The sequence below is a fragment of the Falco naumanni genome, chromosome 4 (assembly GCF_017639655.2).
Source record: "Falco naumanni isolate bFalNau1 chromosome 4, bFalNau1.pat, whole genome shotgun sequence".
In the NCBI taxonomy this organism is placed as follows: Eukaryota; Metazoa; Chordata; class Aves; order Falconiformes; family Falconidae; genus Falco; species Falco naumanni.
Genome location: NC_054057.1, coordinates 95,525,865 through 95,542,036, shown reverse-complemented (window position 1 = coordinate 95,542,036; position 16,172 = coordinate 95,525,865). Strand labels below are relative to the sequence as shown.

Genomic DNA, 16,172 nt, shown 5'->3' with positions numbered 1-16,172 from the left:
AGCTGTCCTTCTTAAAAACAAATCATTACTTAAAAGTTTAAGTCAGACATCTAATTTCAGGAGGGTAACTATAACAGCTCTTTTATATTGAATCAAGTATTCAAAATGTTAATTTTGTTATTGCTTGGAGAGAAAACACAGGTAGCAAATTCTCAGGTTGTTACGATAAGAGAAGACTGCCTTCTCAGATAACCAGGCTCTCCAAATTCCAAGCTGCCATAAGAGGATTTTATGTAAACTCACAAAATAGCTTCCAAGTTATGGGGGAAGTGAGGAGACTGCTCTTTATTTGAGAAACATCAATCTAAAGAAGCATGAACATGCTTTACATTCTGCACTAGCTAAGAAAGCAAGCTGAAAACTCCATTTGCTCCTCCACAATTATTCTAGATGTAGAAAATTTCTATCTTTCATTCCTTCCTTAAAAATACATGTAAAAGCTATGTGTCTTCTCTCCCTTGACTTGACACTAGCTATCGATTGTCTCACAGAAAGTGACTTAAACTATTTTTCTTCTGAAAAATATTTATTTTTTTTAAGATATGAGCCCACTCAGACTTTCTGGAACACTAAAAAGTTTTAAAACCACAAAACCTAAAACCATGCCTTTTCTTTTCTTCCTGAACTGCAATTTCTTTAAGTACGTGTACACAGCCATATTCTTACATACACACACAGAGAAAGCATATGCCCTAGAAAACAATAAAAACGCCAGCTATAAATTCTCAATTTTCCCACTGCTCCTAGCAAGCTCAAAGAGTCTGTCTGGCATTTTCTGTGCACTGACTACCCACTGCATTAAATGATATCTTAGACATAGAAAAACGTATACTTTTAATTATAATTCTATAGTTTGCCCCTTGATTAAAATCTCAGTGTTTGACCTTGTAGTCCTGATACTATAAACCTGAATGCCTCGACTCTTTTAAACAATTTGAAGATCCTGGAGTGAGCTAGCTTTGGAAAATATAAATGCTTTTAAAACACATTCATTTTTCTGGGAAATGGTCTTTTGATGACCTAGACATAATTTTAAACATGCTTTCTTCACTAACAAGCAAGGAGGAAACCAATAGCATGCTGTTGGCCAAACTGTTATGTAATTATTTAAACTGGGGTATATGCTTTTACTATAAATTACCAACAATCAGGATCTCAACACCAAAAAATATAAAACATACATAAAACATAAAACCTTGTTACATATGTGTGTGATGAAGATATGTATTGGCCTAGTGCTTTTAAAACCCAAGTCCACAGTCAGAATGGAAGTCTGTGACAATAGATGATCACCACCCAGTGAACAGCATCACACTAATTTAGCATGGATCAACATTAAAATACTTGGAAGCTGTGTCCTGAAAAATTTCCATGTAACTCTACAGTAAAGGGAAAATACAGAGTCTATCAAGGCTATATACTTTCCTGTACCACCGAAATACATACCCGAAGTTCAGTAGTGCAAACTTCACCTTAAACCCCACATAAGCCCTAGCTGCCTACTCTTGACCATTGTTTATATGCAAGTTACGTGTGCATGGGGAGGAAAGCAATTACACGTTAAATCCTCTATAGCTATTCTATACATGGTACAGAAGTAATCTTAATATAAATACTTTGAATAATCCATTTTAAAAAACTCCAATACCCACACCTTTCTTTCATTTCTACCAATTTCAATGAAAGTCATCAGAATTGAATATGTAAATGAATGAACAGGCTTGCACTTAGACAAAAGAGTGAAATTTCCTGTATTGATGTATCCAAAGTAGGTCAACTAGGGCAAAAAGAATTTATAAAAGCAAGCTGCTTTTACAATACAAATTTTTCACAGCAGAGTGCTTTAATATGGGAAATGTATATCCTTTTTTATATCCTTAGTATTATCACTATCTCTGACAGGCATGCCTTAATGGTAATACTGTTCATTCTTTTTAATATCTTGTATTTCTTTTTAACAGCAACTATGAGAAGTGATGCTAATCTGCTCTTCTTGCTCCCCAAGAGAAGAACTACCTGAGCCCTCATTAGACAGTATCTTTCTAGACAGGTGTTCCCCTCCTATGCTAATATACCAAGCTGTTCACAATATATTAGAAGTGAACTGCAGTTCTTATCAGCTCATGCTAAATTATCTCCTGGCATCAAATACAGCGTAGCTCATGACTACACACCTGTATGAAGATCCTTGCTCAGTAAAACAAAGCAAGAGATAAAAATGTTTACAGTAGGTAGGCAACTGCTAGGGTTTTCCAACTTACAAGATTTTTTTAAGGTAAAGGGGAATCTTGCTAAAGGGCTACCTATGCTCCTCTTCTTTAGGCCAACACAGAACAATAAATTCGTTTTGAAGCGAATCTTGGCACCTTGCAGCATGCATCATCACAGATAAATGAACTACCACATATTAGCTGAACCACTACCAGGACCACATTTTACTCTGTATCTGCAACAAGTTAGGAAGAATCTATTTTTAGGCACCTGTGGGGTTTTTTGTTGTTGTTGTTTGTTTAATTGAGATTGTTCTCACGCAAACCTTTCAATACTTAAAGGGAGCTTATCGGGACATATTTTAGTATGTTATTTAGTAGGGCCTGTTGTGATACTACAAGGGGTAATGGTTTTAAAATAAAAGAGTGTAATTTCAGATTAGATATAAGGAATAGTTTTTTTTACAATGAGAGTGGTGAAACAATGGAATATTTGCCCAGAGAGGTGGTAGATGCTCCATCCCTGGAAACATTCAAGGTCAGGTTGGATGGAACTCTGAGCAACCTGATAAAGTTGAAGATGTCCCTGCTTATTGCAGGGGGTGGTGGTGGAATAAACTACCTTTAAGGACCCTTCCAACCCAAGCCTTTCTATAACTCTACGATTCTAAGAAAGTCATCTGTCACTGTCTTTAGTAACAGTGGCCCAAAGCTAAGGGTGAATAAAATACGGATGATATTACTACAGGTAATCACGTACACATTACTTCTCTAGGCAGAACGTCAGTAAGAGTGTACAGTTAATGCTATATACAGTTATGCTAGCATTTAGTATGTACTCTGTGAAGAATGAACCTATGACAAAAGACTGCCTTCAACACAGGGAGCAGAAATCATTTTATTTTTCCACCACTAGGTATGCTGAAATTGATAGATAAAATACATACACACAGGAGAAGAAAAAAGTAACATTTTTTTTTCTTTCATCAGCTAGCTGCAGTCAATCAGGCATTGGAGAAGGAATTAAAAAAAAACAAATTTATGTCATGCGCCCCAGCATATTAATGCAAAATTGCAGCTGAACACAGTTCTCAACTTTCAAGAGGCAAAAATCTTACCTTTTTAACTGTCACACCATCCTTTGGAGTTTGCTTTGTTGACAGATTGTACCCAATCATCTGTTTAGCAAGCTGTTCAACAATCTCGGGGCTACAAACAAAGGAAAAAGGTTGGTTTATTGAAAGATATTAAAAGAAACAGTCACATAGATATTGTAAACAGCTTGAATATTGCAACAGAAACAATTTATTTATGCTTTCTTAATTTTAAAGACTTACTCTTTAGTTAGATGAACTCCTCCTTTTAATCCACTATTGAAAATACCTTTTCCTCTCCCTCCAGCCAGAATCTGTGCCTTCAGAACAATTTCCTTTGCCTCTGTAGAAGAAAAACACATTGCTTTTCTATCATGTGTAATTTATCAAGCTTGTTAGTGTAAGTTTAAAAAAAATTTCCAGGTTAGACTCTTTAAAAACAGAGAGAAGTTTTTCCATAACTAGTGAGCAATAAAACAAGAGTAAATTCAGTTTTTTTCTAACATAACCTTGCAAAAAAGGATTTTTCAAGGAAGTTAAATGGTAAATACACAAACTTTCAGCTGGATAGATATGTCATTATTTAGATCTAACCCGTGCCATTAATGCATGTGGTCTGCACAACCAATCCTATAAGCAGCATACAATTCAACAGCTTACACTCTGGCACAGTTCTTAAAACGTGAATCAGATCATATTTTGACTTAAACACACAACAAACAAATGATCATCAAGGAAAATAAATTCCATTCCTTGCTCTCAACACACGTAAGCAAACCTATGGATGTGGTCCCAAAAGAAGCATTCCCTGCCTCCAAGTAGCTGTGAAAACGTGTTCATCTGTTTGTGAGGCATCACTTGAATCTTTGGCAATTGGAGGGTAACAGTAGCTTAGTAACAGCAAAGTGCAGCAAGACACAGTGACAAAAGCAACTGCACCAAGACCTACATTCCAAATAGAAGCAATCCCGACATCCCTAAGGAGGGTGAAAAGGGGAAAAGAAAAAACACCAACCAAACAACCACATCACTTATGATCTCTGCAGCTGCACGGACCATAGCAGCTCCTTGAAGCATAAAGACCTGCCAGGTGCCTGTAAGGTGTTCATTTATACTAAGTATTGTCACTTTGCACATTTACCATAATACCACCAGGTATTTTGTGAAGTCTAAGATCCTAACTTTATCACAGCATTAAGCATGCCTAGAAAAGGCTAACCTTGTTACCCTTTTTTGAAGACTGTGAAAATCTGTGATTTCAGTGATGTATGGATTAGGTCACACCCTGAATCACAAGATCCTAATGTAAGTATGCAAGAAAACATGAGTATTTGTTGTTAAACTGGCAAGACAAATTTATGGTTTAAGTTGCACAGAGGACATGGATACTTTCATTCAAACAAACACAAGTTTTCTACACTCCTATTATATAAAACCATTTTACAGATGATTAAATATTACGTTTAGAAGTGTGGCAAGTTTTGGTGCAGACCAGCTCTGACACGGCATCACCTCAAAGTTCCGGTGTAATAAATGTCAACAACCAGAAAAGAAGTTGGATCTTAGGATAGAATAATCTTATGAAATAAATATTGTATTTCTTGTGATAAAACAGAAAGGCATTTTTAACACAGCTGTTGGAGGTACTGCACTAAGAGATACCTGATTTCCAAGCTTCTCAAAGCAAAATCCTTCCACACGTTTATCCATCCAGTAACATTTGACATATATCATTCTGAACCTCAAAAGCCCTCTCCTTGAAAATACTTCATACATTCCAATATATTCATGTTCTAGGCTTGCTATTATTCATGCCAATGCAAGGCAGATAACAAGGAAATTTAAATGCAACAAAAAGTTTTATATCAAGAATTTCCTAAGCACACAAATTATTAAGATGAATTAAAACTATAAATCACTTTCCAACCTACAGAAGCAAACTCTAAAATCACAATAGCTGCTGTGATAAAGGATCTAATATAGTATTCTTAATAGATACTGCAAGTATTTAATTAGATCAGTTTTAGGTGCCAACCATCCCGACAAAGTGAGTTTTGATTGTCACTGATACGGGATATCAATTATGTGAGTGATCATTATCCTCATTCCTAACCACATGCTACAGGAGTGCTGATTATCTCCATTTGGCTACAACAAATGGAGAAAAAGGAATTAATGTGTACGTTTTTATAATCCACCAGAGGACTATCAAGGCAATACAATAACTTCAGAAAAACAACTATCAAAAACATAAACAAGCACACTAGAAAGTAAGCATAACCATGTAAAGATTAGATCTGAGGAACTAATCAATACGGCAGCTCAGCAGGGCACAGTACAGCAGGTTCTCCTTGTCCTGGGGGAAACCAACAGGAAGCAATTTAATTCAACAGTTATTTGCCCGAGCTCTCTAAAATGAAGTAAACCAGCCAGATCTTATTTTACAGTTACTAGGCTTGATCATTCAGTACTTACCAAGCTGATTCAGTACTTAACATCACCATTGTATTTAAAGAGCTGATTTCTGAAAATGCCCAAAGTTTTTATGTTATCCCCTGCCTGAATTTCCAAATTATGTTACAAAAGACCACCCCAAAAGAAAAAAAAAAAAGTGGGTTTAGCTGGAATATATGAAGTAACTCACTTTCACTTGTAGGGTCCAATAAAAACAGATTAAAAAAAGAAATCTAAAAAAAGGTCTGCAAAGTCAGCATTAAACCAATTAAAAACAAAACCATGTAATTAATTTCCATCAGCATCTTTCCAAATTGCTGTAGTAACACTGGAAAAATGTTTAAGCAGGGCTGTGCGGTTATAAATACTGGATTTTAAGAGAACCTAGCACAAGCAACATGTCTTTACACTGCCATAAACTGTAGTGCAATGTTTTCAACAGCAGTGCATTTGGCAATTAAAGGCTTCAATGAACTTCTGTGTATGTCCACTGACAACCCTTTGTGTAAATTAAAAAAAAACCCACAAAACAAAACCACAAACCCCCCCAAGAAACAGAAATTTCAAAATTGACTGCTTCTTATGTATGTATGGATATATTTTTTTGTCATAATACAAAAAAAAAAGACTGCTTTTAAGTGTCGCTAATTTAGCAGCAAATGGCCACAAACTGCTCCATGCAGATTAATGATGAATTTCTGGAAACAGCATGTGTTCTTAACTAATTATAACTTGAATACGTTAATATCTCAGGCTTAACAGTTTATTCACTCATTCTTTTATTTGTCTTTTTTACATTCATCTACAGAAAAAGAGAGACGTGAACATTTCCACAGTCCTTTAAAAAAATGGAGCAAAATAGATCTTGCCCCTAAGTCAGATGCCAATAAATAAGCGAGACCTTTACTTCTCAGTTTAAGATTTCACAACTGTAGTTGGGTCTAATCTAAGCACATTTCTAAAAAAACTTAAATCCAACCACACAGAAAAAAAAAGCCTGAAGTACTTTTCTTTTAAATAAATTCAGATGTTTCAGCAGGACAGAATATAACACTCTGAGGGACAAGCATCCCCGATGCTGGATTCAACGATGTACCCCCTTCCCTTCCCTTCCGTCAGCGCTGTGAATACATGTGGCAGCGATACTCCTTGCAATTGTAATAGGCTCAGTTCTATAATAAAAAGCCTATTTAAAATCAATAAAATCAGTCCTGCTTTTGGGAGCTATGATTACTCCAGTCCACTGGTACTGCTTGCAGCAAAAATGAACAGCTTGTCCTCAGCCCACTGCTGTGTATATTTAACTACTGAATCCTTGATCATGAAACAATATACTGAGAACCATAGTTCTGCTAGTTATATGGTATGCTAATTTATTACCTGTGAACAACTTTCCATTATTATTGATACGACTGTGTGATTGCAAATTAGGCGTGTTAGTAATTACATTAAAATGTGCTGCAGCTTATCAAAAATAAACTAGTGTAGAGAACAGACAATGTAAGACTGCATGCTAATAGGCTTCACTCTTGCCCATTTCTGAACAAAAGATTTTCTATCAGAGAGTACTTGGGACTACTTTGGCAAGGCACGCTACACTACAGAATTAGAGCACAGGACTGAAAGGGAGGTCTCACACAAAATCCTAATCACGTTGCTGCCTCACCATATGACTTTCAGCAGTTCTGCTTCTCTGTCTGCAGGGGCTCTGTGAAAATTAATTAGCGTCTGCACCTCTTTTAAAAATGCAGGACCCGATTCAGTATTACATTAGTGTATTTTTACCCCTGTGTAAGGCAAGTGATCACAGAAGGGCTGACTCCAAACCCTGGCAGCACCATAAGTACTGCAGCAACAACAAAGCATCACTGGAAAACGCACTGACCTCTCTTGCAATGAGCTTAATATACATTGCAAAATAGATGGAAGCAACCCAGTGTCATGGGAGCAGTGCAATGAAGACAATTGAGGACGTGCCAAATCAAGGTCTTACGAAGCACTGTCTCCTTACTGACCCAAACGTGAGAATAAACACCAAGTTTATAAATACACGAGAGCTGTTTCTACAAAGGCAGCAGGGGTTAGCAAGACTCCTCCACCCTTCAGTACGCACAGGACCACCCCAGTCTGGCATGGACAGGCAGATACTAACTAGTTGCAAGAACTTTGCCAGACGGGGTATATGAACCTGCAACCAGATCCAAAATCTCCACCTCTATGAAGAGGCAGAGGCCAAGCTGACGATGTATTTACCTGGTAAGACTTCTGAGGGACACAAATCTCTGTTACGCTTGGGCATGTGCAACTTTAAGCCTCCTTTTGGCCAGGCAAGCTTTAGTCACCATCTTTTTCATGGTTGTCTAGAATATTATTCTACTAAGGACTGGCAGAGATTCCCATGGGATGACCAGTTCCACTCCCAACCACCTATGCTGGACACCGATTTCCTAAGACAGTAAATTCTGTGCTTCCCTTCCCAAAGCAAGGCTTTTCCGGCACTCTGCTTTATAACTTAACTTTCATAACATGGGAGTGGAGGAAAACAAGGCAAACATTACAGATCTTTTCTGAAAGCAATTATAATTCATTTTGGATAGTACAAGAACTATAAAGATATCAATACAACCCAGAACACCTACATGCTGTTCCTACTTCAGTTTCCTCACCAGTGTTGATGTAAAACTGCAAATGCTCCAGTATCATGTAAGGGTTCTAGACAACTTCCCCCAGACTGCATCTCCACAGCTTAGAGCTTGTCTTCCAAAAAAATGTGGTTCGCCTTACAAGTGCTGGAAGGGTCAAGCTTGGGTTGATTTAATTTTCTTTTTTTTTGCCTATCTCTAGCTGATCCATCAGTAAGGAAACCTGCTTTTAGGGGGTCTTATCTGTCCTGTTCTGTTATTGTTGCTTGCTTCTTTCTTGTTTTAATGCTACCACTACCACCTGAGTTTCTAACTTACCTTTGGGAAAGACTGGCTATAATTAATTTTCCAAATTTCAGCCATCCTGTTATACTGCTCAAGCAAGATCCTGTCAGGTGCTTATTACTTTTTAACAATACCCCTGTCCAGAGACACTCTGGTATACTTACTTCAGCACAAGAAAGAAGGAAGAAGTATAAAAGCTATAAGGAAGATCATAATAAACACAATACAATATTAAAAAAAAAGGTAATAAAGTCTAATTCCCAAACTGAGCACTGTATCTTAAAGTTGCTGTAATAACTTATCACATTTGGGTCTCTTTACACAAACTCGCTCTGAAATCTGAGACAGCTTTTCCCAAGGAGCAAGGATTGCCACCACTTCCATGGCTCCCCATCTTCGGAGAACCCCGGGGATGCAGCACCTGACACAGCTCCCACGCTCTGCCAAGTAAGCAGATTGAGATGGGAAAAAGAAGCCATCCACAAATTACCTCCCACATCTACAAAAAAATTACTGGTGTGCTTAAAAGTCTTTAGCATGAAGTTAAACAATAGCTTTTTTTACCCCTTTAATTTTAATTTAAACTCTCTTCCTCTGTTATTTTCATTCTTCTATCACTAAGAAGTATTATGTTTTTACACGCCTAGTTTTACAACCTTTGGTTTTCAGACTAGTCTAGAATTAAAGTTAAATAAATCATCCTTTTTATAACTCCATACTTTTGAATATATTGTATACTTATTGCTAGATTATAAGCCTCATTAAAATCTATAATGATAAATTAGTCAGTCTCTTGATTCTGTCACTGCTGTTATTAATTGCTTTCATAACCATTACTACACACTTCATAGGTGATAAAAATTTTAAAGCTAGATAAAATCACCTAAGCTAAAGCTCACTCTTAATATTGCACTCTTAAACCTTCCCAGAGTAAAAGTAATCAAGTATGCACATGTCCTACATTTAAGTTAAACCTGATAAATTACTTATACAGCAGTCTTATACAGGAGCCTCACTAGATCTGGCAGCACCACTATAACGCGCAGAAAAAGGTGCAAATTAAGGAAGGGATAAAAGAAAAAATAAATGTTTATATGCTTATTTAAAACTCCATGGGATGTCTTATTTTGGATATTTTCCAGCCTTTAACATTTTCTTTTTTTCAATGCAGGTTCTCATTTTTAACGTAGATTTCCTCTGTAATAGACACAGGGTGTAGAAAAAGTACTATTTGCCACATTTGCTTAAAAACACAAGAGATGTGGTTTGAAAACTCAGTCAGGAGAGGAACAAGTTCTTCATTTGACGGCAGAACACTGAAGCATCCTGACAATGAGCAAAAGCTTTTTCTGCCAGCTCGCAGGCAACATCCATTCTATGGGTAAAACAGAGGAGGCCACTTTCTCTAACATGCAACGTCAACCTGGCATCCTGCATAGTGAACACTGAACAACATGGAAAAATCCATACAAACGGACAATGTTCTTCTGTCATTACACCCCCCGGTTTCATTCTTGCAACTTTTAGACTTCATAATATTATGTTATGTCAATACAAATTATGATTTCACTTTAAGAGACCGTAAAAGCAAGCAAAGAACACTTTTCCTTGTGTATTAGTTGAGCTCCCTATTACCTGACACCACCATGGAAGCTTCTCGGGATAATCTATTATACACTGAGAAATCTGGGCACGCAATGGCACGTGGTTTAGTAGACCTGTTTTTCTTACAAATACAAAATACATAGATACATCACAAGACTTGCTTTCTAAAACAACTGTCATTCAAAATTTGACATTTTCCCAGATTTTTAGCAAGTTATTTCTCTCCTTCCTTCCCTTTTCCCTAAACTACAAAAAAAAATATGTTGTAGCGGAATGAATATACTGACAGTTTTCTTTGCATCTTTACCTTTGAAAGCTTACAGGGATTTCAAGTTTTCTTTGCCAATATCCTATAAACTTTTTTTTTTTTTTTTTTTTTTAATAAAACACATTTTAAAGTTAGCAGACTCAGGCAGCTCAACTGTGTCCTAAATTCTTGCTTGAATACCATAACACCATTTGTTTTAATGCAATTCAGAGAACAGGTTTTATGCAATCTGTAGTGTTGAAGTCAAGCAGTCATTAAGAACAAACACTGTTCTCACCCCTAGCTGCAACAATACACACACCTGTTTTCCTGGAACACTTTCAAAATTTCATTCTTTGCGATTATGTATAAGGCACAAAAGACACAAAGCCTTCTCTGACTGATTCTAATTCTGTTATCATTACTGAACTGTGGAGATGATTTTGAAAAATCTGTACGTAGCGTAGAAAACAAAAATTAAGGAACATACATTTGTTTTTTCATAATTCACTTTAAATCATAAAAGAACTGTTGTAGTAGGGGATGTTTTCAAACATGGGGCACAAAATAAGAAAAATAAGCAAGTAACCTGGGAATTCACATGGTAAAAAAGCAAGTAAATAGGCAGAGAGTAAAGACAACCGCAGCATCACCACTATTACTTAAGAAGTGTTAACAAATTCATAATGTAGTATCTGGCAGGTAAACCCCGTTCAAGTACAGACTTGATAACTAGCCCTTTTCTGAGTACAGTCTTTACATACAAGCCTGCTATGCCCAGCAAGATCCTTAGAAAATAAACATTACAATGGAGGGCAATGCTAAAAGAAACTTGGAGCACATCACACCATGGTTGGGTGCAGAACCAACAGCCTTCAAAAGCATGAGAAACAGGCCACGTACTAAAAGGGAGGCATCTGAAGGTGGAGCAGCTCTAGATCCAATTTCCACAAGTTTGCCACTACTAGGGCAGGACTATGTCCCTTCAAAGGGTTTCATCATCTATTTACTGCCTTGGAAACACCAGGACAAAGTGACCTGACAGCTTAACATGTGCATGCACCGCCCAGCCTCAGGGGACTGCCCTGCTTACACGGTACTCAAAGTCACATCAGCTGTGACCACATCAGCGGTCGTTTCTCCTCTTTACGGTAATTTACATTGGCACAATACTGATGCTTTCATCAAACAGGTAGTTATCTGGTAAATTTTAAGCGTACACTACTGCTAGCTTGGCAGTTGAGTGCATGCATAAATATCTCCCTGAGTGGGACTTGGCCATGTTTTCTGAAGAAATTTTTACTGAAGCTCCAGACCTAAAGCTCTTCTACAGTTTGCATTTTTACCCAAAGCAATGAACATACTCAATAGCTCTTAGCTGAAAATTTACATTTTTAGCAAAATTAACATTTCCCTCCCAGAGACAGTTACCGTTAAACAATTCCGCTCTACCTCTTAGCCTTACATCCCTTAGTTTTTGCTTCACTGTGCAGGGCTGCATTAGATACCACACAGTTTGCTCTTCAAACCATAAATAAATCAACCTACACCCAAAACTAGAAACATGTGAAAGAATAGCAAATCTGGCAGTATTTTGATCTGAATCAAGCCCAGTAGCATTGAAATGTCCTCCAGTAGTCCAATTCATTATCCAACTATGTGGAAGACATTAAGCGAAAAGCGTTCAGTGTATTGCTCAAATAATTTATTGAGCCTCTGAAGAAAATAATGCTAGACTGGTCATTATCTGGGAAACATCTGGATGGGAAAATGATCACATACAAGAATTTATGTCTGCTTCAGTAGTGCTAAAGACAGAAAGTTGGAAAGCTTTACTTTGGAGCTCCTATTATACAAATGCCCTTGTTTCCTGGCCCTAATTTTGAAGCAAGAGAAAAAAATGACACTGATTTGCCACCCTCCACCAAAAACCAAACCCCCAACACCTTCTGCAACAGACATCCCCCCCCCCCAAAAAAAAAAAAAACAACAACCAACCACCACCAACCCCCAATTAACAACAACCACCCCCTCACCCCTTACCTTCTGCACATTAAAAAGAACTACTTATGGTTCGGAATTACATACTTAAAAGAGGATATTTTTAAGACCACAGTATTTACCACTCAAATGTAGTCTCATTTACAGAGGTATTTTCGATTTGAAGAAAAAAAGAATATCTGACTCCACAATGAAAATAAGCACTATGGCATTTTAAGGAAAAAAAAAATATTTTTTTCCAGCATGGCTTCTAATAGACGTCTAATAGCAGGTGTAAAATCCAGATGAAGAAGTAAAAGCTAGTAACAGATGTGCTGGGCAGAGGGCTTGCACAAGGCTATGTGATATTTAAGTTCTTTTGCTGATATATGCAGGGCTTAAGTGATGAACAGGCCATCTGGAGTAGCAGTGAATTTCACCCAGAGTGAAAAGGAAAAAAAAAAACCATCAAGAAGAAAACTATCTGAATTGGTTCTGATGTTTCATTCCTGCCAAGTGGAGGTTAACTAATCGGAGACTTCTGGGCAAAGGGTCATTAATTTCCATAACTCCAGTTCTAGAAAACAGAGTTATCCAAATTTGAAACAGACAGAGAAAGCTCACCACATAAAGGTTTAAAGATGACAAAAGGCAATGAAATACAAAAAGGAACATTCATTTAAAACAGAAACACTACAACCAGAATAATAAGCATATTTATTTCTGGGTATATTTTCCTGCAGAGTTTGCTTAAAATCCTTCTCAGGATTACTGATGTTAGTTTTCATGATATCTAGCTTTTCATTTCTTAAAACCCCTTCTGCATTAAGCTGTACAAAAAGAAATATTTTAGCCCTCTGGCAACTGGTAAATATTAACTATTGTAGGCAGATGAAGTTTCGTCTGTGGTAAGCACAACTGTTTATAACTTTATGTCAGATAATACCAGTCATAACCTAAGCACAACTAACAAGGGAGAAGACATACTGTCATCCTCCTCTTAAATTTTGTTTACTCACAGCATATGTGAAATAGAAGTGGTTGCCAAAATAATCTAATATTGGAAAAAGGTTAGGAGGAGATCCATTATAAAAATCTGTTAATAGTTAATTCAACATTCCAGACTTAATTATTCCACAAAAAGGACACTGATTAACGACACACTGGTGAATTCAGATTTAAAGCCCAAAAAATTTGTTTAGAAGATCAAGTGTCAAATCTTTATTACCTGAATGATGTTCTTTTTACAGCCTCATAAAGTTATCCAACCTATACAATTCCTTCACACGCATGCAGTGTGCCAGGTCATTCAACATAAAACCATCCAGAACGCATCCCTAACAATGCATCCGTGCCAATGGTAATTAGTCTTCTAAGAAAAAAAGCACTTCCTTTAGATATTTTTTCTGGGTTTCTTTTTTGATCTGTGATATTTTTATTAATATCACACCATCTGCAGACACTTTTCAAAAACACTGGAGAAAGGCAATTTAGGGAACGTTCAAGATAAGGGATGTGGGACAGGGACAGGGAGGTGGGGGCGCAGAGTGCCACTTTTCATAGCTGTATAAAGTTTATGGTCTTTCATCTTGGTGACTTCTTTTTTACACCATTGTATTAAACGTCTTCAGTGTTCTCTGGTAGAAGCAAGCTAATGCAAACTTTACAAATTCAGCTTGAAGACTAACTGTCTATCAGGGGAAGGTTAAGAGAGAGAAAAAAAAAAGAAAAAACTGTTCACTACTCATTGAACAGAAACCATAAAAGAGACATAAGCTTGCAATGAGTGAGTTGGGTGGATCAAACAAGTTTCTACTTGCTTAGCATCATGAAGAAAGATTAAAGTAAATAACAGAACAAAAAGCCTTTTATGCCCCGAGACGAGCCTGTAATTCATGAACCTAGAAGAAAATATTAATAATTTAGATCACACTGTAATGCAGTTATCAAAATACATGTTGTATCCTTGATTTTAACCAGTAGCTTGTTAGCTGAACCATTCATGACCATGCACTGTAGCAGCATACGCAGCTTCTCTTCTTGTTTCAGCCTCTCTGTCCCTTAGTTTTCTTTGTAGATTTATGAAGAGTTGCTTGTTACTATATGCAGCTACAACATGCTCTGTATGAGGATGCTGGACAAGCTGTTAGCTCTATCAACTTAACAATAGTTTTTTGAGTGTGATTTCCAATTAATTTCGTTTTCTTCATTCCATGAGAAGCCAGAATTACAGAGTGCCATATGGTGTTTCATAAATAACAACTAAAAGTTATTTTCTAATCTTTAGGCACTAAAAAAACCCCATAAAAATACATGTGGTTGAACTGACATGAAGGAAATTAAGCTTTGGAATGCCTACAGATGCCCAGGAAGCTCCAATCGCTTTCCCAGCCTTTTCACAGTTCAGACATGTCTGGTCCATGCTAGCCTCTGGATGTTACAATTAATCACAGTGTATGCCGCAAAGATCGTAATTGAGATCCTTCTCGAACTGAGACTTTGTAACAACAGCTTGTATGAAGATCTGTGAAGCGCAATTTGCATTGGGATTCTGATACTCTTCACCTTTTACCTATGGCATGGATATGCAAACAGGTTTGTTCCTACCTTGCCATAAGTATCTGCAGAGTTCTGCCAGCCAGAGAAATTACATCCACATGTCAGAGACTGGACTGGGATCTGGAAGCCTGTCAATTTACTATAGGACCTCATTGTTTTTCAGTGAGTAAGAATTCACACTATCCAACACAGGCATGCAACTGCAATTGAGAAACTAGTCCACACCAAATAAATAAAACTTAAGCTGCTGCTCTGAATAATCCCCTAACAGCCACCTTCTTTCTTCCTTCCTGCCCTTTATTACACCTTCTGTACGTGCTGATTGTAGAGTAATTAGATCTGGGAGTCCCGCCTGAGTACTTGAAGTTAGATAAACTCTTAATGTCTGTTACTGTAAAATGGAAATAATAAGGCTACCTGGCCTCATCGGACCATTTTTTGAATAAAATGTACATAAGGGGAGAAGTTTTCTTATAAGCACCTTGGATAACTGCTTTTACTCCTGCTCACTACTGGAAGTCAAAGTGATGGACAGAGGTATTTTATTGTCTGGCATGAGAATCCAGACGTGCGGAGCATGCACTGGCCATGGGTACCTGGAAAGCAATACTCACCTCTAGTACAGTTAGATGTCAACTTGTTCACTCATATATTATGAATGTTTCTTATTATCCGCACATCACCTGGGGATAATATTAACAACAGATTTTGCTAAACAAAAAGTATTAGGAAGAAAATATATTATATACTTAGGCACCAATGGTCTATTTTAAAGTTACGAGGACTGTATCCCTTTCAAAATATACTTGTCTTGAAATTTGCAGAATTCTTGCATTCAATAATACTGTATGCTACGGTCTCTATGAATTCTCAAGACTGCAATTTTGTCAAATTCACCTTTTCCAGGAAGAGATTTTGAGGCTATACTGAAGATAAGCCAAGGAGGAGAAAACCTAAAATCCTTTCAAAATCATATTCACAGAAACATTTTTTCCCTAACATCTATATACTGCTTCTATTTACACACACATATATGCAGATCTATCAGCATAAAGATTTCATTAATCTAAAAACTTAAAATGGAATACGCATGCTT

The 16,172-nt window shown here is 37.0% G+C and overlaps 1 protein-coding gene across 1 annotated transcript in view; it reads right to left on the bottom strand.

The window, feature by feature from the left end:
* The window catches only part of SUCLG2 (succinate-CoA ligase GDP-forming subunit beta), a 131,741-nt gene that overhangs the window by 68,831 nt on the left and 46,738 nt on the right, over nucleotides 1-16,172 (bottom strand). Inside the window, exons 3-4 of the mRNA XM_040589831.1 lie at nucleotides 3,548-3,647; nucleotides 3,329-3,419 (exon numbers count right to left, since the gene is read on the bottom strand). Of these exons, the coding sequence (XP_040445765.1) occupies nucleotides 3,329-3,419; nucleotides 3,548-3,647 (191 nt within the window). The remainder of the gene's footprint in view (nucleotides 1-3,328; nucleotides 3,420-3,547; nucleotides 3,648-16,172) is intronic.